General features: G+C 36.0%; 1 protein-coding gene across 3 annotated transcripts in view; it reads right to left on the bottom strand.

The window, feature by feature from the left end:
* Positions 1–23,769, bottom strand: part of TFCP2 (transcription factor CP2) — a 47,179-nt gene that overhangs the window by 9,865 nt on the left and 13,545 nt on the right. For all 3 annotated transcript variants that reach the window (XM_006202979.4, XM_006202980.4, XM_015238117.3), the window contains exons 2-6: positions 6,184–6,335; positions 5,560–5,636; positions 4,517–4,622; positions 2,352–2,458; positions 404–556 (exon numbers count right to left, since the gene is read on the bottom strand). In XM_006202979.4, coding sequence (XP_006203041.1) covers positions 404–556; positions 2,352–2,458; positions 4,517–4,622; positions 5,560–5,636; positions 6,184–6,335 — 595 coding nt within the window. The remainder of the gene's footprint in view (positions 1–403; positions 557–2,351; positions 2,459–4,516; positions 4,623–5,559; positions 5,637–6,183; positions 6,336–23,769) is intronic.

The raw sequence follows: 23,769 nt of genomic DNA, 5'->3' as shown, positions 1-23,769 counted from the left end.
TCTATGTACATGTGTATATAAGAGCACAGATGGGAACTAGAAGGTTACATACAAAATTACTAACAGTGGTTACGTCTGGGGAGAGGCTACAGAGTCAGGGTAAGAGTGGCAAAGGGGGCCTTCAGTGTCTGAATACTTTTGTCTTGGTGAGTCTTTCTCAATGAAAACGTATTTATCCATATGATATTCATATGAGCCCTTTTCCAAGTTCCCCTTCTCCCATACCCATCCCTACTTAAATTTCTTTACTGTGCATCTCAGTAATTATTTCAATACCTCTAATTTAGGCTGAGCTCTCCTAGTTTTTGAAAAAAGACAATTTGACTTTCCGACCTGGTGACTAAGGTTACAAATGAAAGACAAGGGAAAAAGTTCCAAGGGCTGGCACGATGCCCAGGAATACCTTGAAGACTTTGATCTGGCAGCTGGCTGAGTGTAAGTGCTCAGTATACTCCCCATTCTCATTCTCCTTGAAGGTATCAATTTGTACTCGAAATGGCACTCCCTTTTCTCCACCATGTTTCCTCATAGTGAACTCTGTGCTAATGCAATGCACCTGAAAAGAATGTAACAGTACTGTTAGCCAAACCTGTCAGCAACGTTGTTGGTAAAACAGTAAAACCTTTAAAAAGCATTATGAATACCTACAAAAAACCTTTTACTCTTTTTGTGATCTTGAAGAATTTACACTCTCGTGAGGTAATGAGGAAAACTGAAATGATTTACAAATGCAAACAAAGTAAATGTACAGACGTGATGCTACCGAAAGCTACTATGAGGAATTCAATTCATTAAACTGCTTCAGAAAATACAGAAATAACATAATAGTGAAATGATTTCTGTTAGTAAAAGTTTCCTGAACTTTATGGTAGATTTTAGAAAGCAGAGGCACCATCTATGATGGGAAAATAGTCAGTATGAAAGCTCACAAGCAATAGAAAGAAACAGGTTTGCTGGGCTCCTGCATAAAGTCTAAGACCTTGGCAAATCTAATAGTGGAAACTTGATCAACCAAATACTAGCTTGGGTAAGTTATTAACTTCTCTAAACCTCAAAGACTATTGTTGTTTTTATTTTATTTTAATTTTATTTATTTGGGGGGGGAGGTAATTAGGGTTTTTTTTTCCCAAGGGACGTACTGGGGACTGAACCCAGGACCTTGTGCATGCTAGGCACACACTTTACCACTGAGCTATATCTCTCCCCCTAGGACTATTCTTACTCCACAGGATTATTGTTAAAAGTCATAAATAAAATCATGTATAAAAGGTGGGTTTTGTTTTTTTTTTATTTAACACAGTGATTATCTCATGGGAAGTGCTCAATAAACTACTGGCTATCATTATTACAAATAAGAGTTTTCAAGGAATCTACCCAAAGGACATAATCAGATATGCAAATCAAAATTTAAATATAATGCACCCAAATATTCATAGCAGCACTATTTACAATAGCCAAGATATGGAAGCAACCTAAATGTCCATTGACAGATGATTGGATAAAGAAACTGTGACACACACACACACACACACACACACACACACACACACACACACACACAGGAATATTACTCAGCCATAAAAAAGAATAAAATGCCATTTGCAACAACATGGATGGAACTGGAGATTGTCATACTCAGTGAAGTAAGCCAAAAAGAGAAAGAAAAATAACATATGATATCACCTGTATGTGAAATTTTTAAAAATGACACAAATGAACTTATTTACAAAACAGAAACAGACTCACAGACACAGAAAACAAACTTATGGTTATCACAAGGGGAGGGGGGTGGGTGGAGGGATAAACTGGGAGTTTAGGATTTGCAGATACTAACTACTATATAAGAAATAAAGAACAAGGTCCTACTGTATAGCACAGGGAACTATATTCAATATCTTGTAATAGCTTAAATAAAAAAGAATATGAAAATGAATATATATATAAATGAATCACTATGCTATACACCAGAAATTAACACAACATTGTAAACCAATTATGCTTCAATTTAAAAAAATTTAAGTAAAAAGATATTCACAATAACTTATTGGATAATAGTAAAAAATTAGGACAATCTCAATGTTAAATAATCATTAGGTAAGTACATTCAAAGAATAAAATATTATGTAACCATTAGAAATTATTTTTGAAGGAAACAAATTCATAAATTGGGGAAATTAGAGAAGCAATTTAGAAATTCCTCATTGCTTTCAGGCCCATGTTGAGAAGTCTGCACTTGCTAGTCAGGCTGGAACCCTGTAAAGATTTCAAATTCAAGATGTTTTATCCTTTAAGAAACAAACTGGTAGTAAGAGATGCTCTTTAAAGCTGGAACCCCAACCATAATGTCTTACCTGAATAAACACAGATGTCCTCTTTGCAGGATCCCACAGGAACTCCACTGTATTTAGCTGGTTTGGATTAGCCCTAGGATCGATTATACCCACAGACATTGGGATATCTGAGAAACAAATGGTAATCATTGAACAATTCTGAGTGCTACTGGGTTTAAATAAGAAAGCACTGATTCTTATGTTATTGGTCCCTAATTATTAAGATTTTTGTGTATCATACCCTAAACCTCTTTTTGCCAAAAAAAGGTTTGATTAGAGCTAAAATTGACCTAAATACTTTCCTTCTGAGTATCTTTTTTCCACTTTAAAAAGTTTTAAAAATAAGATAATTTAAAAGTAGTTTCCTTTTAATTTGCCAAAATTCTATTTAAAGGTAGATTTAGTCTACACATAAGCTCTAGTGTCATAGAAATTTTAATTTACAATTTGCTTCACTTACAGTTTTATGATTAGTGTTACTGCTAGAAGTAAAGTAAGAGGACTGCCATAGAAGAATAAAGCAGTGTCTGGATAAAGGCAGAAAGCACTGTGTCACAAATAGAAGTGGGGAAAATTTAACTAAATAATTGATTCTGATTTATGAAGTCATCAAAGAATCCTGTATCTGGATGACACATCTTACACTCAAGAGAGAAGCAAAAATGAATGGGCTTTAGAACTTTGCTTTCCATTCCATATGGCACATACTCAAACATTATTCCCTGACTTCTATTAACATTCAAACTGGAGAGATAAGGCCAGGCTGATATCATAACTACTATAACTTTTCTACTGTTTTGGTGTCAATGATTCAAACAAGACAGCATTAAGTGGGTTCCCACTTTACAACATTAGCTTTGTTGGATTTATCCTAAAGTCAGTTTATCAAATGGATATCAGGATATCTGTATAAGAACCAGTATTTTCTCAGGTAAAACTAGTAGTACTTAGATTTGTTTAACAACTATGTTTGCCAATTGGAGATAATAACCAATAAGAAATCAAAGACACAGATGCCAGAATTAAAAGTACATTCATGAAGAGAGGCTGCATGTGTGTTTCTAAAGATCCTTCCCTTATGCCCTGTGATTTAAGAAAAATGAATTCTTTTTTGTTTTATTCTCTAGTCTGTTGTATTTTTTAGATTCCACATATAAGTGATATTATACAGTATTTGTCTTTCTTTATCTGACTTATTTCACTTAGCATAATGCCCTCCAAGTCCATCCATGTTGCTACAAATGGCAAAATTTCATTAGTTTTTTTATGGCTGAGTAGTGTTCCACTGTGTACATATACCACATCTTCTTTATTCATTCATCTGTTGATGGGCACTTAGGTTGCTTCCATACTTCAGCAATTTAAATAATGTGGCTATGAACACTGGGATGCATGTATCTTTTCAAACTGGGGTTCTTGTTTCTTTCGGATATATACTCAGGAGTAGAACTGCTGAGTCATATGGTAGTTCTATTTTTGTTTTTTTGAGAAACCTCTATACTATTTTCCACTGTGGCTGTACCAATTTACATTCCCACCAACATGTACAGGTGTTCCCCCAAAGAAGGAAATTCTGACACATGCTACTATATAGATGAATCTTGAGGAGTACGCTAAGTGAAATAACCCAATCACAAGAAGACAAATACTGAATGATTTCACTTATATGAGGTACACTCTAAGTCTACTCTAAAGTCAAATTCATAGAGACAAAAGTAGAATGGTGGTTACCAGGATCTGGGGAGAGTAGGGAATGGAAAGTTATTGTTTCATGGGTACAGAGTTTCAGTTTCACAAGATGAAAAAAGTTCTAGAGATGAATGGTAGTGATGGTTGCACAATGTGAATGTACTTAATGCCACTGAGCTGTACTTAAAAATTATTAAAATGGAAAATTTTAAGTTATGTATATTTTACCACAACTAAATTAAAAAAACAAAAATAAAAAATCATCCTGAAGTAATGAATGCAATGTTTGTTATGGAACTAACGTATCTACACGTTCAAGTTGAATTCTGGTATCATTGTACCAGTGAGTTTTTTATGCTCGGTCAATAACCACTTCCAGGTTCATGTTAGTCGAGCACCCTGAAGCATTTTGAATCTAGGTAAACATCAAATAAAGAAAACCAATTCTTTGACCACAGTAACAGGCATTTCCTGAGCACTAGCTTCTCTTAACTTACCTATGTCCAGAATTCTATCTCCAGGTCGATTCCACCTCCAGCCCTCCAGCTGCTGATGTTCAGTGTACTGTAGCCGTCGGTCGTGGAATACTACACGGAATATGCTCTAAAAGGAAGCAGCAAAATGAAATGATAACAGGATCCCCTAAAAATCAGTGCTGACAAAGGAAAACCAGCAGAAGTCATCCCTAGTTGGTTTCTAGACACTACCTAAATTGTTTTTCGGGAGACTTGTTTTACTCTATAACTCATACCATCCTCTATTTCAAAGCACTTTCTAATTGCTCAGATATAATCTTTATAGTAAACTAGATCTTACTTAAAACTCGCCTTAAACATCAGTCCTGACTGGTAAAGGACAAGGCATAAAGGACTCCCACTGGAAGCATTTCTACATGCCTCTACTGTTATCACGGAACATCTGGCTCAGCGATTCAGATGTATATGAAAATCTCACCAAGGCCCCTGCCTGCTAACCTACCCTACAACCTATGACAACACTGAGGGGAGGCAGGGGATGCTTCTATCAACTTTCTGTTTGTTAATCTTACTTTGTAGAGGCGCCTATTAACATTCCTCTCATCACCTTTTATAGCAGCTGGCCAAACTCCTTGTCCAACTGTACTGTGAATTCATTACATTCATTTTCAGTCGTTTCAGTCCAGACTTAAAAACTGCTATTCATCAACAGTAGCTTCTGGTTTCCTTGCCACCAGATCGAGTATCCAAAGAGACACTGGAACTTCTCTAAAGATCCCAAGGAGGTTACTTTATTCTACCCAAAAAGAACTTTACTGAGCCAGAAAACCACCCCGACATCGAATGCTAAGCTTGCTGTTGCCACAGCTCCAAAAGACCCACGTGAACAGGCAGGCTTGCCTTGACTCCAAAGAAGTAACACAACTGTTTACCACTCTGCCAGCAAACTGCAGCAGGTAAGAGAAGCCACTAAGCCTTATATGGAAGAAAAAATCTAATACCAATCTAAAAAGGGTCGGTAAAAGGATATTGTGCAGGGGGATGATCTATTCATTTTCGTTTACCTTTACCAACTTGCCATTAATTTCTGGAAGTTCTCCAAGTTTCCTATTGTCTAGCATACGGATTTCATAAGACTGACCTAGAAGAAAAAGTAACTAAGTATTATATTCACCGCAAATTAACTACCCAAGATTTAGAAAGAATAAAAGTCAGTTGGCTGAACATACGAGTATAATATTACTAGTATTAGTAATAGCTATAGTCCTTTACTATATGCTAAGTGTTTTAATAAATTGTATCATTTAATTGATACAACTCTCTAAGGTATTATCATTCCCAGTTTTACATACGAGGAAACTGAAACATAGAGTTTAATCACCTTGTCCAAATCCACACAACTGGTAAACAATAGAACTGGGAAGGGTAATACTTCTCAAACAGGAACGAATGGGGATGTCCAGGGAACACGGATTAGAAAGAGGGAGATGGGAACTAAAAATGGGCAGGGAGACAAAAGAGATTAGTAATAAATATCAAATATGACACTGAGACTCAAATCTCTAAAGTAAGGTCTGACTTTAACAGGTCACACTAGAAAGATGTACTTTTTAATATGAGTGTACCTAATTAAATGTCATGAATCCAGCAGGTCTGCAATAATACTAATGAATAAGCCCATATCTAACCTTGATTGAGATATGTCAGGGTTTCATCATGGAGTTTCACTGCTGGAGAGGTGGCAGCACAAAGCACATACTGAAAAGGTAGGATTTTATTCTCATTATCTGGAGGCAAACTTGACTCTTCTTGCTTAAAAATGGGCAATGCGAGGACATCACTAAAATAAAACAAACAAATAACTTACTTTAACATCTGACAATGGTGGTGCAGATTTATTGTTGAAACCATTTAATACAATTTTTGGGAATTTATGCTTTGGGAAACCATAAACGTTACTCACCTTGGTGAAGTTTCTCCTAACCATTCAGTTCAGATTACCTGCTGTGATATCTCTCTGACCCCAATAATATGTGCAGGTATTCACTGCTAAAATCACTGAAGTGTCCAAAGAGAGCATTTCTAGGAATCATAAGACAGAGGCTCCTAAAAGGGCTCTGAAAATTATATGCAGACTTCCAAAATGTCTGTTTAGGACACTCAGTAATGTATTTCTCAAAAAGCCATCATCTGTAGTATCTTTATAACCACATCAGCTCATCTAATTTAAAAACTAAAACAAGAATCAAAAGTCCAGGAAGCCACATGAAAAGGATAAATCAATGACCAGTAGAGATTTCGAGGTCAGCTTACATTCTGTAGAATACAACTAATACTGAGATATCCCTACCAGCTACCTCCTCCAAGAAAAGGCTTCTTCTATCTCTATCAGTTTATCTAAACTTGCAAACCAAAGAACACATCTAATGAATTCCAGTATGTTACTCATTCTGATGTGCTAATCAAAGAGCTCTGGACCAAGTTAGAAGTCCTGAGTGTCAGTCCATAAAACCTGTAGGCAAATCTTGGGCAAGCTCTCTTGAGTCTTCATTCCTTCATCCATAAAATGGCAACCACACTTACTGTCAAGATGATATACATGGGAAAATATTTTGGAAACCATAAGGGGCTAAAATGAATGGAAAAGATTAGCAATAATTTTCCCTCATAACTTCTAGCTATGGATTAGTGAGAAAGAATATCCTGGGCCCTGGAGACCAACTGTCATGATCAACATTCACCCCAGACCAAATTTTAGAAGGATCTTATAAGATGTACCAAATTAAAGAGTATTTCCAATTATCTCAAGACATGCCACAAACTTCTCAAAATAAAATGTACTTTAATTTACTTTAAAGAATATGCTAGGACGGATGAATTTGAGAATGACAACTCAAATGTTGGCAAGGATGTGAAGCAACCAGAACTCTCACACTTTGTCAGGAGGAATGTAAAATGATACAACCACTTTAGGCAGTCTCTTATCAATGTAAACTCTGCCCCTTGATCTATCAATTCTGCTCACAGGTATTCATCTAAGACAAATGAAAATATAAGTCCACTCAAAGACTTGTACATGAATGTCCACAGCATAATAGCAAAAACTAGAAAGACTCCAAATGTTCATAACAAAGAAAATGGATGTACAAACTGTGGTATATTCACACAATGGACTATTATTACTCAGCAAAACAAGGAAGGTAACAAAATGGATGAATCTCACAGACATAATGCTGAACAAAGGAAGCCAGAAAAAATAATACATAATGCATGATTCCACTTACATGATGTTCTAAAACAGACAAAATGAAGGAGGACAGTGGTTTCCTAGGAGGGCAGGTAATGACTTAGAAGCTATAGAAGGAAACTTTCTGTGGAGACAAAAATGTTCTATATTATGTTAGGTGTGTGGGTTACATGGTTCTAACTGTACAGCCCAAATTTGTGCATTTCAACATACATAAATTTTACCTAAAAAATTATTGAGTGGAGGATGGGAAATGATATAAATGATAAAACAGTAGTAACATGTTGTAATTTTTAAAGCTGGAAGATGGGTACAAGAGGGTTCATTACACCTTTTGGTTTATATATGTTTGAAATTTTCTGCACTAAAGTTTTTTTAATAGAAAAAAATACATATAGGCCACAGTGTACTTCCAGGTATAAAAGAAAGGCAATAGATACGTGACATAAAATAAACAACTGAGATTCTAAAAGGACAGAGGTCAGGGATCTAGTGATTCTTGTCAACATTCCCCACATTCAAAATGAAACACACTCAAACCTTTACCTATAATTTAAACATTATGCTTATATTATAAAACAAAGAGATTTACAGATGGAAAGGCAATTCCTTACATACACTTATATCCTTCAGCAGTCTACATACTCCCCAAACATTGGATTATAAGGTTACTACCTTTAGGCAAAACCCACCATTGATAGAAAAATGACTGCAATCATGTGATTTGTATAGACAACATTTTAAATACTTACTAGAATATAAAACAATATTCTGATTATTGACCTAAGAATACACATAGGCGTAATAAAAATTTAGTGGTATGTATCCTAAAAAAGGAGGGGGCAGTTAGAAAAGAAATTTCTCTTTCTCCTAATATCTAAAATGTTATTAGCTGAATTCAGGCAGGTGAGATGTAAACCAGTTTTTATGAACACAGGTTTCTTGTTACTAAAAAGTATTTCAAAGGCCAGAAAAACAAAAGGTGTGTGAGCTTTGCTCTTCTTTAGGCCTGGAGGTGTGTGAGCTTTGCTCACATGGGTCAGGTTAAGAGTGGAGAAGGTGAAGAATTCTTTCTGTCCATATTAATTTGTCAGGTGGAACATACTATTGTTCCTTTGAGATTATAAAACTGTAGAGGCACTGGGTCTTCTAAAAAAGTGCTCTGTCCCAGTTCTTCCTCTTCTCAAAATCAGGAAGCTACCACTGCTCCCACAGCAAACAATAGAGAAAATAAAGCAAAACACTACAAACAAGAAACAGGACAATAGCGGGTGGGAAAGGATAAACTGGGAATTTGAGATTTACAGGTACTAACTAATATATATATAAAACAGATAAACAAGTTTATACTGTATAGCACAGGGAATTATATTCAATATCTTATGGTGAAAAGGAATATGAAAACGAATATATGTATGCTCATGTATGACTGAAGCATTATGCTGTACACCAGAAATTAACAGAACACTGTAAACTGACTATACTTCAATAAAAAATATGTATATACAAAAAAAAAAAGAAACATGACATTAGTCTTTAGGAGACTGTTGCCTTATCATTCTCAAATGCATCATATCTGTTGTTTCCTTGAAACATTAGTGACTATTACCATGAATCAAGGCAAAATGGGTTTTGCAGCATAGCAACAGCTCAAACATTATAAATGTAGGGTGCTTTTTTTTTCCTTCTCAAATGTCAAATGTTGGTAAGGTTAATATATAACAACAGTTCCTAGTCTTCTCAGCATAATGTGGCCTCACGCCTAACCCCTCACGACTAAGCAAAAGATGTCATTTGAAGCTGGGATTCTAAAAGTTACCCCTAAAATTAACTCAAAACAGTACAGGCAAACCAAAGACACAAAACTATATTATCTCATCAGAGATTTGAAACCTAAAAACCTCAAATATATTTGAATTACACATGTTCTTGCTACACTGCATTGCTTTTCCTCTGCTGTGGGAGTAAGAATACCACTCAGTTCCGTATTCCTATAAATAGAGGCTAAAAGTTATTGATAAATACAGTTCTAGGCCCCTGCTTATACCAAAACAGTAACAAATAAATTTAGCGAAAAAGTTTTGGAAATTTGGAATTCTGCTTCTTCTCAGAAGTAAACTGAGTACAGATTTGGAAAATTTACTCTAGTGGACTCTAAGTAGTTGCTACCAATGTATAACTGACCATTTTATTATATTCTCTGATTACTTCATATATTTAATTCATTCCAATGAAGGAGAAACTATTTAAAGGGATAACTTTTCTTTTATGTGCTTAGTAAATATTTGTTCACATGATTTACATTTATTTGTCTGCATTGTCTAGAATATTCAGCCTTAATATATTTTAATCATTTTCAAATTTTCAGCATCTCACAGTATCTGTGATCAAATGTAAGAACAGAAAAATCTTACCTATTAAAGGTAAGTTGAATGTATGTTAAATATGTGCACCACTAAGTAGAAATCCACACCTGAGAGTAGAAGCCTAAGAGAAAGCATCTGAATGGAAGTAACAGAGGAACAGAAACAATAGCAGGTGTGACCTTTCCTGTATGCAACTGGGATTCCATGAAGGGTAGCTTCAGGGTCCCCTGAGGTATAAATTACCCTTTTGAGATAAGGTAGCCTCTGAATGGTCTCTACTAATGCACAGCTATGGTTTAACCTTCTACCAGCTGTTGAAACCCTCTTCTATGGAGAGCCTGGAGCAGGAGGGAGAGGTTTGATGAGCTTTACCTTGAGTAAGAGAGGCAGACAGACAGGTATCAGCAGCACCTAAGGAAATCAGAAAGTAACTTGGGACAATAAGATGCCTTGAACTCCTAACTTCCCTATTTATAACACTGTTTAGACTCCAACATGATGAAAATAAAATATGAAACAAAACATGCCAATATCCTTATGTTAGTTACAGCATGAAAGGGCAAGAACTAAAGATACTACACACCACTCAGATCAGCTCCAAAAAGAAAAAATATCCAGTAAATAACTAGTCGTAACACCTTTAAAGAGGAGAGGAAAGAGGACTGATTTCTTTAGATTTGTAGGAAGGGTGGAAGGGCAGATCAGGGAGGCAGCTGGCAAGGTAAGATAGTCCTGCAAATTTTAACATGAAGCCAGTGAGATGCCCTAACTATTGAGTAATGGTGAAATGAGCTTACTTTCTTGGTAGGAGCCCTCTGTCACAAAGTGATAAAAGATTTCTGCTACCTGAATATCTGGTGAAAAATCTCATTCAACTAAAATGCAGCATATGCAGTAAAAAATTTCCACCCAGCAGGCAGAAGAATTAAGTAGAATTATAATTCTAAACCTAAATTGACCAAGAAAAAGAAACAGATCAGAAAAGAGGAAGTGGTGGGAGCCTCAAAAGAAAGCAATCAAGCCAGGTAGGCAGGAAGAAGAATAAGAACACAGTTAGATGTGATCCCTAGGCTCTTTGCGAGCAGGCTTCAAACACTGAGGACGACAGGACCCAAGCTCATGGTCTGGGATGGGGAAAGGTTCTCAAAAATGAAATCTGCCAATCTCACATTGTGTGAGATAGAGGGGAAAAAAGAAGGGCAGTATCTAAAGAGACTGGACAGAAGGCTCACCAACCAACTCAGAATTAGGACATGCACAAGAAAAAAAAATCTATATAAAAGGAAAGAAACTACTGGAAAAAAAAGAAGCAAGCTTGAGCTGAAGCCCAGAATGTGTTGACACTTGCAAAAAAGGGAAGGGAAGGCGCAGGTCCACTCTTTGATGTGAATGGCATATTAATTAATATAAAGCAGAGACAGAAGAACATCTCAATTTCTGTTTTTCTTCTATTTTTTCTGTAAAGAAAAACCATCTTGAGAATAGAAAGAGAAGATCATATATGGGATTAATGGATCACAATACATAAGGAGACTATGAAAAAGTACCTGGAATGAAATTATATACCTCGATGAAATTCTATATCAGGAGAATTAGAGAATGTGCAGATGAGATCCATCAGTGACACTCTGTAAACTCAGACAAATCTCATGATTCTGATAATGCCAAATAGTAGATTAGCTTTTTATGTCTGTGGTAGCAATTTTCAAAATGAAAAGAGAGTATATTCTTCATACCTTACATGAGAGTGATCTAATATGAAGTCCAGGGCAAGACTGCAGAAAAGGTTACTGAAAGAACAGCTTATGAGTATTTAGGCAGGGCATCAGGGATCACTAGAAGCCATAACCAAACTATCTCATTTTCCTTTTTTAATATGGTTTGACCAAATGATGGTCAAATATGCAAATGACAGCAATCTGGGCTGGGAAAGCAATATCATACATGATAGAATCAAGTTTTAAAATAATTCTAATTGGCTGGAATAGGAGGCTAAATCTAACAGAATAAAATTTCATAAGGATAAATATAAACACCCAGAACTAAAAACAGTAACTAAATGGCCCAATATATGTGCGAAAGCCAAGGGCTTAAAAAAACAAATCTATTTCAATGAGACAAACAGTGTGATATGACTGCCAAAAATGCTGATATTAGGTTTCACTAAAAGTAGTGTCTGATGAGGGAAATGACATTCTTCTCTAATCAGACTACACCTGGGTACTGTGCTTAATTCTGAGTGTGGAACTTTAAAAAGAAGACTTTAAAAATCTAAGGAAAGGGATGAGAGTAAGTGAGAGGACCTAACATCATGTCTTAGAAAAGTAAGTAAAGGAAATGAGGATGTTTGAAGCAAAGGAGTCTTGTTAGGCCTACTCTGTCAGGAGAGTCAATTATCAGTTTAGGATTGAACTGACCAGTTCAGAGTTGGCCTCATTTTAAAGATTAGTATTAAATCAAGTTAATTAATTATAAATCACAAAATCAATGATAAGATTTTATTATTCTAAAAGGACTAAATGTTTTGAGCCTGTTCAAGTTTTAGAAGCTTAACTGGGCTTGGCCTAAGATCATTTGTATTATTAGAAAACACTAATTGGCATACAGTGCCCTCTGGTAGACAGGAAACATCACTCACTCGTTCACTGCTGTTATAATCCAAAGCATCTTCTTCTATAGCATCTGCCATAGAAAGCAGCAACCAAATGATACCGTAAAAGCCTATATACTGGCTAGACCAACTGGCTTATGAACATGTCTATATATATTTTTTTAATTTCATTTCTACTTTTGTGTATTTGCCATGACAAAACAAGGACTAGACAAATCATAATAAAGGCATAGATAACATCCAGGCATGCTAAACCTTCTATATACCAAAGCCAAAGACTCAGCAGCATAGTTTTTTCTGACACAGACGATTTGTTAAAATTATATTCTCGATTAAAGACATAAAAAGGTTTTCAGTTCCCAGAGAAAGTCTACACTTTCTCTTGGACAAAGATGATTCTAATGAGTTACGCCCCCAGAATACACTCTTCTAAATTATGTAAAAACTAGCCAGCAAGTAGAATACAAGTTTCCTGAAATATTAACTCATTTTTTAAAAAGAAATCCACTCATTCATTCAAATATTTTTTGAGTATCTACTAGTGCCAGAGATGTTATTCTAAGCACTGAAAACCATGTATCTCCCCCCCAAAAAAACCTACATAACAATTTTTAAAATAAAATAATTTCTATTCATTCTTTCCTATCTTTTTCTTTCCTTTGGCTTTCTCTGTTTCAGCAGTGGTCAATAAATTGTATATCTTTTTAGTTCTTAGTAATTTTTCTAACACAAAGTTTATGACATCATCTATTCCCCATTCAGTACTCACTTTTTTCTAACCAATTTACAATTTACTAAGTTTTTTCCTGTTTATGCCTCACTTGTAGGTAAACAGTTGCTAGACAGTTCCTATCTAATTGTAACAGGGCAACTGTTGAAACAGAAGTTGTGGAGAAAAGGAAAATAAATAAAATCTAGACAATCCAAATGTAGCCTTAAGTTTTATATATCAGAAAAACTTCATGAGATTTCATAACTAGGCTGCTAAATGTCCCTTTGATAACTAATCTCCCAAAATGGTCTCTGATAATGCATATTCTCCTGGTATTCACACCCTTATGTGGCTTTCCTTCCACCTTGAATCTGAGCTAGTAACTTGTTCTAACAAAGACAATGTGTAGGAAATAGCAGTGTGCCAGTTCTGACCTGGGGACTACTCTTTAAGAAAGGCTGTCAGCTTTCACTTTTGTGTTTTGGGGAAGCCTGAACTGTCAGGTAAGAAGTCTGGCTACCTTGCTGGAGAGATCACATGGAGTGGCTATATGAAGAGAGAGAGGCCTTGAGGCTGGGGGAGGGGGTGTGGTGAAGGAGGAGGGGTGGGAGGGGGAGAGGGGACAAAATCAACTATCCCAGTGTTCCAGCAGAGCCTGGCATTAGACATGTGATATTCCAGCCTAGGCCTCCAGATCTCTGCAGCCTCACATGAAAAAGATCTGCACAATCAACCCACAGATTCATGAGAAGTCATAAACCATGGTTTATAAGCCACTACATTCTGGGGGTAGTTAAGCAATAAGATAAAGGAATAGATACCTGTTTTAATGTTTCTAAAGAATTCTTTACAATAAAACTTAGTAGTAGTAGTGATTATGTAAAGGAAGACATTAAATCTTCCTTACTTAGGATAGCTCTATTAAAAAAAAAACAAACAACCCTCACACACACAAAGGTATATCTCAAAAGCCACTGTGTGGTATACAAGGAAAAATAAACAACAAAGCACATAACATGTCAGAAAAGAACAGTATGACAACTCTGCTTTACTGATACCTTTTAAACAACAAAGTGATGCTATAAGAACTACACTGCTAATAAAATATACTTATCTTATTTTCACTCTCCAGGTAAAGAAATAGTAAAGATTTTGAACAATATGTCTAGATTCAAAAAATAAGCAACTGAGTAAAGAATAAACATAAACATACAAACCGTGTGAGAGAAAAATAAAGAAAATAAATGTATTTAATAATCAGGTTTGGCTCCATTAAGGGACTGACAGGACAACTGCCTCTTTTCCTCCATCTTCTCACATGCTCTAGTCCTATGGCTTTCAAACTTCTTTGAATACCATTCACATGCAGTCACTTTTATATTAAGACTCAGTACACATATATAGATACTTGTGTGTCTACAGAACTAAGTTTCACAAAACAATACTTACATTAATTTTGGTATTCTCCATTTGATTTCATTTCTCAAAAAGTTGACCACAACTTGAGGTTTGAAAAACACTGCTCTAGTCTTTCCCTTAGAACTCTGCACTAAATTAAATCAAGTTTATTTACAGACCCTTTATCAGTACTCAAAAAACTAACAATAAAAGGCAAGTCTTTCATATCAGACTATAATTCAGCTACTTAAGAATGGGATATTATCCACTTTAACAGACAATTAAATACAGAGACTCACACAAAGAGTAAACAAACTGTACTCAATAGAGAAATGGCTTTTCCCCCAACTCATCCTTACTGCGTCACTTTTGGCTCTTTCATTTGTAAACTCACACAGCAAATAACTCTCCACTGCAAAGCAACAAGGAATGCTGCTAAATCTAACAGCCAACATATTCATACTGCAATCCAAATCCTGCTTTTTAAGTCAGAAAATATTTAGAAATAAGATAGCTTTCGAGTCATCTTCTGCTGTACTTGTAGATTGCATTACTAAATTAAAGGAGTCAGGTCTGTATGAAAGGTATATGAATACAGTAGCTCTCAATCTTGGATGCATATTAAGAATCACTTGGGGAGCTTTTACAACTCCTTTTCAGGCCATATTCCGCGCCAGCTAAGCCTGAACTGGCGGTGGAGAGATTGGTGAGCTTAATTACTTAGTGCTGAGTCTAAACCAAAGTAAAGGGTTTGATCTCAGTCATCCAGAATGACCACCTTTCTGTACCAAGACCTGATTTTACAGAGGTCCCCAGTGAGCCATCTTGAAACATTACTACTAAGGGTAAGGGAGTTTGTTCAGGTCTGTGCATATCCATCACAACTGACTGGAAGGAAAACACTCAGTTTGACAATGGAATTAGTAAATTCCTTCAAAACTTTTTTTTTTTTTTTTTTTTTTTTTACTTATTCATCAAATAGTCTTCGAGTACCTACTATGTTCTGGGCCCTATTTTAGGTGACAGAGATATAGCAATAAACTAGGAGTAGATAAGGTCCTCTTACAGAGCATAACATCGTCATCTAAATTTCTACCTCTTCTACAAGCATCAGTCATTTTCCTACATTCTGGTTCATTATCCTCACAGCATTACTAATATCTGACAAAGCATAAGTAGATTATTTAAAAATACATAGTAAAAATTATGTACCTCAAAAGGGCCTACTATGTTTATAGTAGGTGTTTTATACAACTTGGCCCTGAGTAGCTTAATTGTATACCCCTCCAACTTCAAACTTGGAACATGGACTGTTCAATATGACATCAAAACACAAGTGAGCAGTAGACAAAAACACTGTATCTGGATTTTATGCTGATGCTGCCCTTGAAACAGATACTGGTCATCTGACAGTCTTTATGAATACTGATTTTGGAACTTTTTTCCAGATCTCAATACCAGGCTTACTGTTCTTTAAGCACTTTAACAAGTGTTTCTAGGTATAAACTATACTTCATCACAGTTATGAGAGACTAGAGGTTTGAACTGCTGTCATTTACTATGTACAACTCAAAGTTTACCAAAAAATGAAACTGATTTCTTTTTTCCATCCAAATCTTTGAATCTCCCTCGTTTCCCACTCTGCTGAATTGTTTGCCAATTACCACTTAATTTCTTCTATAAGCAATGTGCTTTTTATTTTCCTTTAGCTTAGAAAGTCACTAAAAACTTTTCAATTTCAAATCTGTCTGCAAGCCTTACTTATTTTGGAAGCTGAAAAGTATCTGACCAATGTCAGATACAAATTTACTTCCAGAGAGCTTGTAAGATATTAAAAGTTTAATCAAAGAAATCTGAATCAGCAAAGCCCTACCTCAGGAGACTTGCCAGATATAGGCCTGCTTTCTCAGTTTTTTTCCTACATCACAGGATTAGCTTTTACCAGCCTACAAATCTCATTAAAACACTGCTAATTGAAAACATCACCTGTGGCATCATTAGTACCAGGCTGTCTTATTAAATTTCTGAAATCACTGACTCTTCTCATTCAGGTGATGAATGACAACCATGGGTAATATATTCCAGGGAATCTGGAAGTTCTGATATAAAAGTAGAACTTCCATTTCAGAATTCAAAGATCTGATAGTCTAGCATCATATTAGGACCTATCTGGGAAAACAACAGTTTTTTGTTTTTGTTTTCCTGTGACTAAGGGAAACCACACTTAGCCCTTTATATTTGTTTTTGTTTTTGTTTTTCAGTTACACTTCCCTCCCTCTTCACTGGCAAGCATCACTCACCACCTTTGGGGTTCTTCTGCCTTTCCCATTCTATCCCCACTACCAAGCCTAGCTGGCTTCAAAGCTGGACAATCTCCCTCGTCTGCTATTCCTCTCTGCAGTGAAAGACAAACACAAACATTTTTCAGTTTATTAATGCTTTTACTGCTAATGACTTTTGGGAAAATCCTAAAAGTATCAGAACATCAGTCCTATGAAATGGTAAAAGCTTTAGCTATCCCTCTCCCCTTTATGCTCACAGTGGCAAGGCTTATGAAAATTTCTCCTCCTCCTCCTTCAGACTACACCTTTGACGAAGGCCCTTTTTTCTAAAATAGCCAACATATTCCCTGGAGACGTCCTGAGTTGGGCCTGGTGATGCAATCAAAGCAGAACTATTATTTGCTACCTTTCTCTTATAGGCAGATAGATAGATAGACAGACAGACAGACAGACAGATGACAGACAAATGGATGAGAAAATTAATTTGTATTTCTAAGGATATGCAGAGCAGAAGACACCCAGTTCACTAAGCTTCAACTCTTCTCAAGAAGGAAAACTAGCTTTCTTTCATTATCCTCCAATCTACAGCCAGAGTAACCTTTAAAAACGTAAATCCACATAAAATGTCACTACTCTGTTTACAGTGCTTCAGTGACTTCCCAGTGAAATCATGGTCTAGCCCTCAATAGGACTCCCTAGGCCCTTCCAAACTGGACCCAGCTTACCTGTTCAGTCTTATCTTTCATTACACTTCCCATCTCTCTTTTCCCTTTCTAAAAGTTCTAGTTGACAAACTGTAGCTCCTTACTCTTGCTCTCCTCTACATAAGAATACTGTGGGGTAGGAGCAACTGTGTCCCCATCCTTGTTTGCCAGAAGAAATGGAGGATCAAGTAAATTGAGATGTTAAATAATTTGCCCAATTACACAGCTAGGAAATTGCAAGTATAAATCCAAATTCATTCATCCATTCATCTAACACTTTGTGAGCACTTATGTGCCTGGCACTGTTTTAGGCAGTGAAGAAACAGTAAACAAATTTTATCCAAGTTTTATGCTTCTTTATTGTTACTCAGTGCCTGGCATGAAGCAGCACCTGTTAAAAACATTCCTGAGGAAAAATATAATTAAGAGCTCCAAAGATATTTCTAAATATGGTGCACTCCCACACTTGCACATAGCTATCTATGCAACTCACACTAATAGAATGACAGCATCAATGAACTGATTTCACTAAAAGGACTCAAAGCTTTTGCAAGGATTGATTCCTCTGTCCAGAAGTTAAATTTCCAAAATTCTGCCTGACTGGTTCTGTTTTCATCATTCAGGCCTCTGCTATTCTGTCATGTCTACAGAGAGACATTCCTGGTCACTCTCTCTAAAGTAGATTCTATACATTTTCATCATGGTACTTCTTTCTGAAATTTCCTTGTCTGTCTTTCTGTTCACTATCTATGTTTTCTATCTATCTATCTACCTATCTATTTACTACTCCTCCCATAAGAATGCAAGCTCCAATAGTACAAGGACTTCATTTGTCTTGCCACTCTCGTATTAACAAGGCCTGGTCATAGTAGGTACTCAATAAATACTGTTTAAATAAATGATTACAATAACAGTAGAAAATCTGGGTCTTTTATTTATAATTCGGCTACTCAGCACACATGATTGGGCTATACTTGTGGATGAATAGTCCAGAAAATGCTATCATTTATTATCAAATCTTTACTGAATACTTAGCTATCTACCACCCCTGTGAAGAGCTCCTGAGTATTTCCATGTTACTTGCTATTGCCTCGCCACATACAATGTTACCAATTAAATCTCTCACACAATATTTCTAGGCATCTTTCACAACCAGACGTACAAACCTATCCACCCATGAAAACATCTTCTCTTTTGCTCCTGATACAATGAAGGCAAAGTTCCTCCTCCTAGGAAAGGCTAATTCTTACCCACAGACTTAGAATCCATGTATTCTCAGTTCACAAGAACTTTATTCCCTGATTGTCCCAATGCATGTACCATCAATCTCCCCCTATTGAATTGTACCCATTAGCATATATTCGTGTTTGAGTATTTCTCAGCTTAAAAAAAAAAATCTTCCCATATCCCCCTTCAACTACTGCTACACTCCTTTGTACCTTTCATAACTAAAATTATCTATATATATTTAGAGCGTTCATTTCCTCATTTCTGATTCATTCCTCAAACCATGACAGTTAGGCTTTCACTCCCCCTAGGAAGTGCTTGTCATGCCACCAATGACTTCCATGTGCCAAACTCAATGGTCACTTCTCTGGGCTCATCTTTGACTCTCAGCAGCATTCAGTACAGCTGTAACTCCTACACTGGCTACTCCCCTCTCTGGCTTCCTGAATATCCTCTCCTAATTTTCGTTCTACCTCACCAGCAACACCTCCTCAACTCCCTTGTGGACATCCTTCATCTTCCATAAAACCTCAGGACTTGATTTTAGGTCTTCTCCCTCTGTACTCCCAAATGATCTTGTTAATTCCCGTACATTTAAATAACACCTTGTTCTGATGACTCCCAAAAATATCTATTAGGTCCAGACTTCTATTTTGCACTTCAGATTCCATATTTAAATACCTATCTAACACTGCCTCTTTGATGTCTCCCAGGGATATCAAATGGACCAGGTCCAAAACAATGCCTGATCTTCCTCAAACCTGCCCAGCCTATCTCCCCTCCCCATCTACAACCACCCTTGTTTTGGATGGCAAACAGTTTATCAAAATGCTCAAACGAGAACCCCTGAAGGCATCCTGGATTGATATTTTTCCCTTATCTTCATGTCCATTAACAAGTCCTATGAATTTTTATTTACAAAATATATCTTGAGTTCATTTCCTTTTCAGTAGAATATAGGAAGAGGGTAGGCTCTGGAGCTAGACTACTAGAATTTAAATCACAGCAATAATAGCAAGCATTTATTGAGCGCTACTGTTTGCCTGACACTGTCCTAATTATTTTACATATATTAACTCATTTAATTGTCATAAGAACATCATGAAGTAGGCACTATTATTATTATTTCTACTTAAATTAAAGCAACAGAGGTTAAGTAACTTGTCCAATCCTGAGAGAACCAGAATTCAAACCCCTAAATCTGGTTCCTGATCTCACTATGCTAGGCTGCCTCTTGGAAAAAGGAGAGTAAAGACAGGGAGATCAGTTCAAAGCTAATGTAACAGTCTGGGTTAGAAATAATGAGAATCTGAGCCAGTAATGAACGTAGGGATACAAAAGGGACAAATCTGTGAAATATTCAGGTAAGACCTAAATAGAGAGTTATATCATGTTCAAGGATTTAAAGACTAAATATCATAATATGTCAATTTCCCCCAAATTGATCTATAGATTCAATCCCAATCAATATCCCAACAGATTCAACTTGACAAGTTGATTTTAAAATTTGTATCAATTAGCAAAAACCAAGAATAGCCAAGATACTCCTGAAGAAGGAAAAGATAAAAGAGATTTACCCTGTCAGATATCAATATTATTTCAAAGTATTGACTCAGAGGAGACAAATTAACTTATATAACAGAATATAGAATCCATAAACTGACCCCACATATACAGAAATCTGATTTATGACAGAGCTGGTATTACCGATCAGTGAAGAAAAGATGGGCTTTTCAATAAACAATGTCGAAAAAATTGGATATCTATAGAGGGGAAAATGAGATTGGATCCTTAAAAATACCCAAAACAAAATTCAATTTAAAAAAATCAATTCTAAGTGTATTAAAGATTTAGGTGTGAAAAGCAAAAATGTAAAACTTTTAGAAGACAATACGAAAGAATAACTCTATGACCTCAGAGTAGGGAAGAATTTCTTAGACATTAAAATCACACACCATGAAGGAAAAGATTGATAAATTATTACACACTAAATTAAGAACTTTGGAACGAATGACACATAAAGTGAAATGACAAGCCATAAACTGGGAGAAGATACCAGTTAAACATGTAAATGACAAAAGATGAGGATCCAAAATACATTTTAAAGTTCTATAAATATGAAAAAGACCAACCCCCCACAAAAAATCTTGAGTACTTACTTCTCAGGAGACAACATGAATAATGTAGTAACATACGAGAAACTGTTCAGACTCATAAGAAATCAGGAAAATGCAAATTTAAACCACAATAAAATCCACACCCAGTAGACTGACAAAACTTAAAACACTGACTAAATAAAGTGTTGGCTAGAATGTAGAATAACCAAAAGACTTAAACTCCAAGTATACTAGGAAAAACAATTTAGTATTATTTTGGATGAAGATGTACAAAGTTCATAATCCAGCAATTCCATTATTCCTACAGTTCCTCTGCCTGGAATATTTTCTCTATCTTTGGTCAAAGCTTACTCTTCTTTCAGATACCACCTTCAGGAAGTAGTAGTATTTCTATGTTCTGAACTCCTATAACACTTTATCTGTAAGTGTTTTGGGTATGTCAATTTCTAACCTGCATCATACACACACACATACATATTTATTTATATATATATATATATATAAATACATATATATCTAAATATATATTGAAATTATTTTTTACTTAAATGAACAAAATACACACACAAACAAAGTTTTCTGTGTATAGAATAGACTAGGCGGGGGGTGGTGAATGCAGAGTTAGAAGCAGGGTTGGACCAATTAAAAAGCTATTGCAGATTAATGTATTTAGATATATATGTATTTAGACAGACAGATAGATAGATAGGGAGAGAGAAGTCTTCCCTACCAAATTGTAAACAAATAGAGAACAAGAATCTATCTAACTTGTCGTTCAGCCACTACAGCACCAGACACAGCACCTGTATATGGGAGCGTATGATAAAGACTCAAAGCTATACAATCAAGCTGTACAAAACCTAGCACGTAGGCAGCACTCAAATATTTGTTGAATGTGTGAATAAAACTCTGCTTAGTGATGACTAAGTGAATCAGCCAGGACTTGCTGTGCATACCAAACACGAATTAGTGGTGAAAGGAAAATCAGAACACCAATATGTGTATCCAAAGTCCTAAATTAATTTTTCTGCCGATATTAGCCTGATGACTCATACTGGTAGTCAACTATAAGCTACAATTGTAAACTCCTGTGAACAAGGCACATAAAGAGGGCAAGATAGGAGGAGGTAGAAAAAAGAAAACACTAACAAAGTATGATAAGTAAGGAATGGCAACATTATCGGATTGTAGGTCATCTTCCTGAAGACTTCTAAGAGGGCAAGCAAACTAAGAAAGTGAAGAAAAATCTATAGAGCTTCAGTTAAAAAACAAAAAAAGCTAATGTGATAGGACAGATCAAAAAGATGAGGAAAGCTAGCCAGTAACAGATTACACAGTAGAGACTTTTTTCCTTAAATTCATTATGCAGTATTTCAGACATACAAAAAGGCAAAAAAAAGTATAAAAAATACCTGTGTATGCTCCACTCAGTTACAGAAATAAAGCATTAACAGTTAAAGCCCTCTGTATACTTCCTCAATTATATCCCCCTTCAACTCCCAGAGGTAACAGTATTCTGAATTTGGAGTTAAACATTCTTATTCATTTCTTTGTATTTTTACAGTGATGTCATTTTCTAAAAAGTAGTGGATAAACTTTGTCACAAAGAGAGGAATTTCATCTAAATACACTATCATAAGAGATGCAGCATGAAAGGGAAAGTAAAGGAACAGTTAGTAACAACTGACCAACTCTAAGACAAAGAGATGACAATTTGGGAGATGGATAGGTGGTAACTGAAGGGGGAAAAAGTGAAAGAAAACGGTACTGAAAAAGTAGCAAAGCAAAAAAGAAACAACAAAGAAGAGAAACAGTTGTCTCAGAAACTGCTATACTACTTGCCTTTGAAACAAAATAGAGTGAGAGTGAGTTCAGTTCACCCACTCAACAAATAGGCACAAACTATTATTAGGCATTCTTCTAACGTACTAGAGGTACAGCAGAAAACAAAACAATTCTCTGCCTTTAAGAAGCATTAATTCTAGTTGAGGAAAGAGGCCAACAAGTGAATAACACATCAGACGCCGGGGGGAAAAGAGGAAGAGTAGAGAGGCAGAGTGCTGCTGACAGGAAGCAGGTGCTTGCTGTTTTATGTGAAGGTGGTTAGAGGAGGCCTCTCTGATAAAGCAACATCGAGGCAGAAACCTACAAGCAGTGAGGAATGTAGAAGACAATCTCAGTTAGAGTTACAGCAAATGCAAAGGCCCTGCGGTAGGAGTGTGCATCGCATCTGAAGAACTGTAAAAAGCCTAGAGATGGCTGGGGTCTGTAAGCAACGAGGAGAGTAGATACGGACAAGCTGGTCACAGGGGCACCCCATGTGGATCAATGCCAAAACTAAAGCGCTTATTCAAAGTGAGATACAAAATCACTGGAGAGTTTTCAGGAGAAAAGTAACGTGATCTGATCTACATTTTAAGTAAGATAATCATGTAATTTATCACTCAAACAGGGACACTTTGGTGAGTGAAGGAGAGTGCAATTAATAGTTATGCCAAGAAAATAGGCATTAACAAGACCTTAATTTTAAAAGGCTTCTGTGTGGAGCCAACCTGAAGGAGTTCCTCTGACCAAATCTGGAGCTGATCAAAATACACAGTGATAGTAAAA

Source organism: Vicugna pacos, chromosome 12 (genome assembly GCF_048564905.1).
Source record: "Vicugna pacos chromosome 12, VicPac4, whole genome shotgun sequence".
Taxonomy (NCBI): domain Eukaryota; kingdom Metazoa; phylum Chordata; class Mammalia; order Artiodactyla; family Camelidae; genus Vicugna; species Vicugna pacos.
This window is presented reverse-complemented; position numbering and strand designations above follow the sequence as displayed.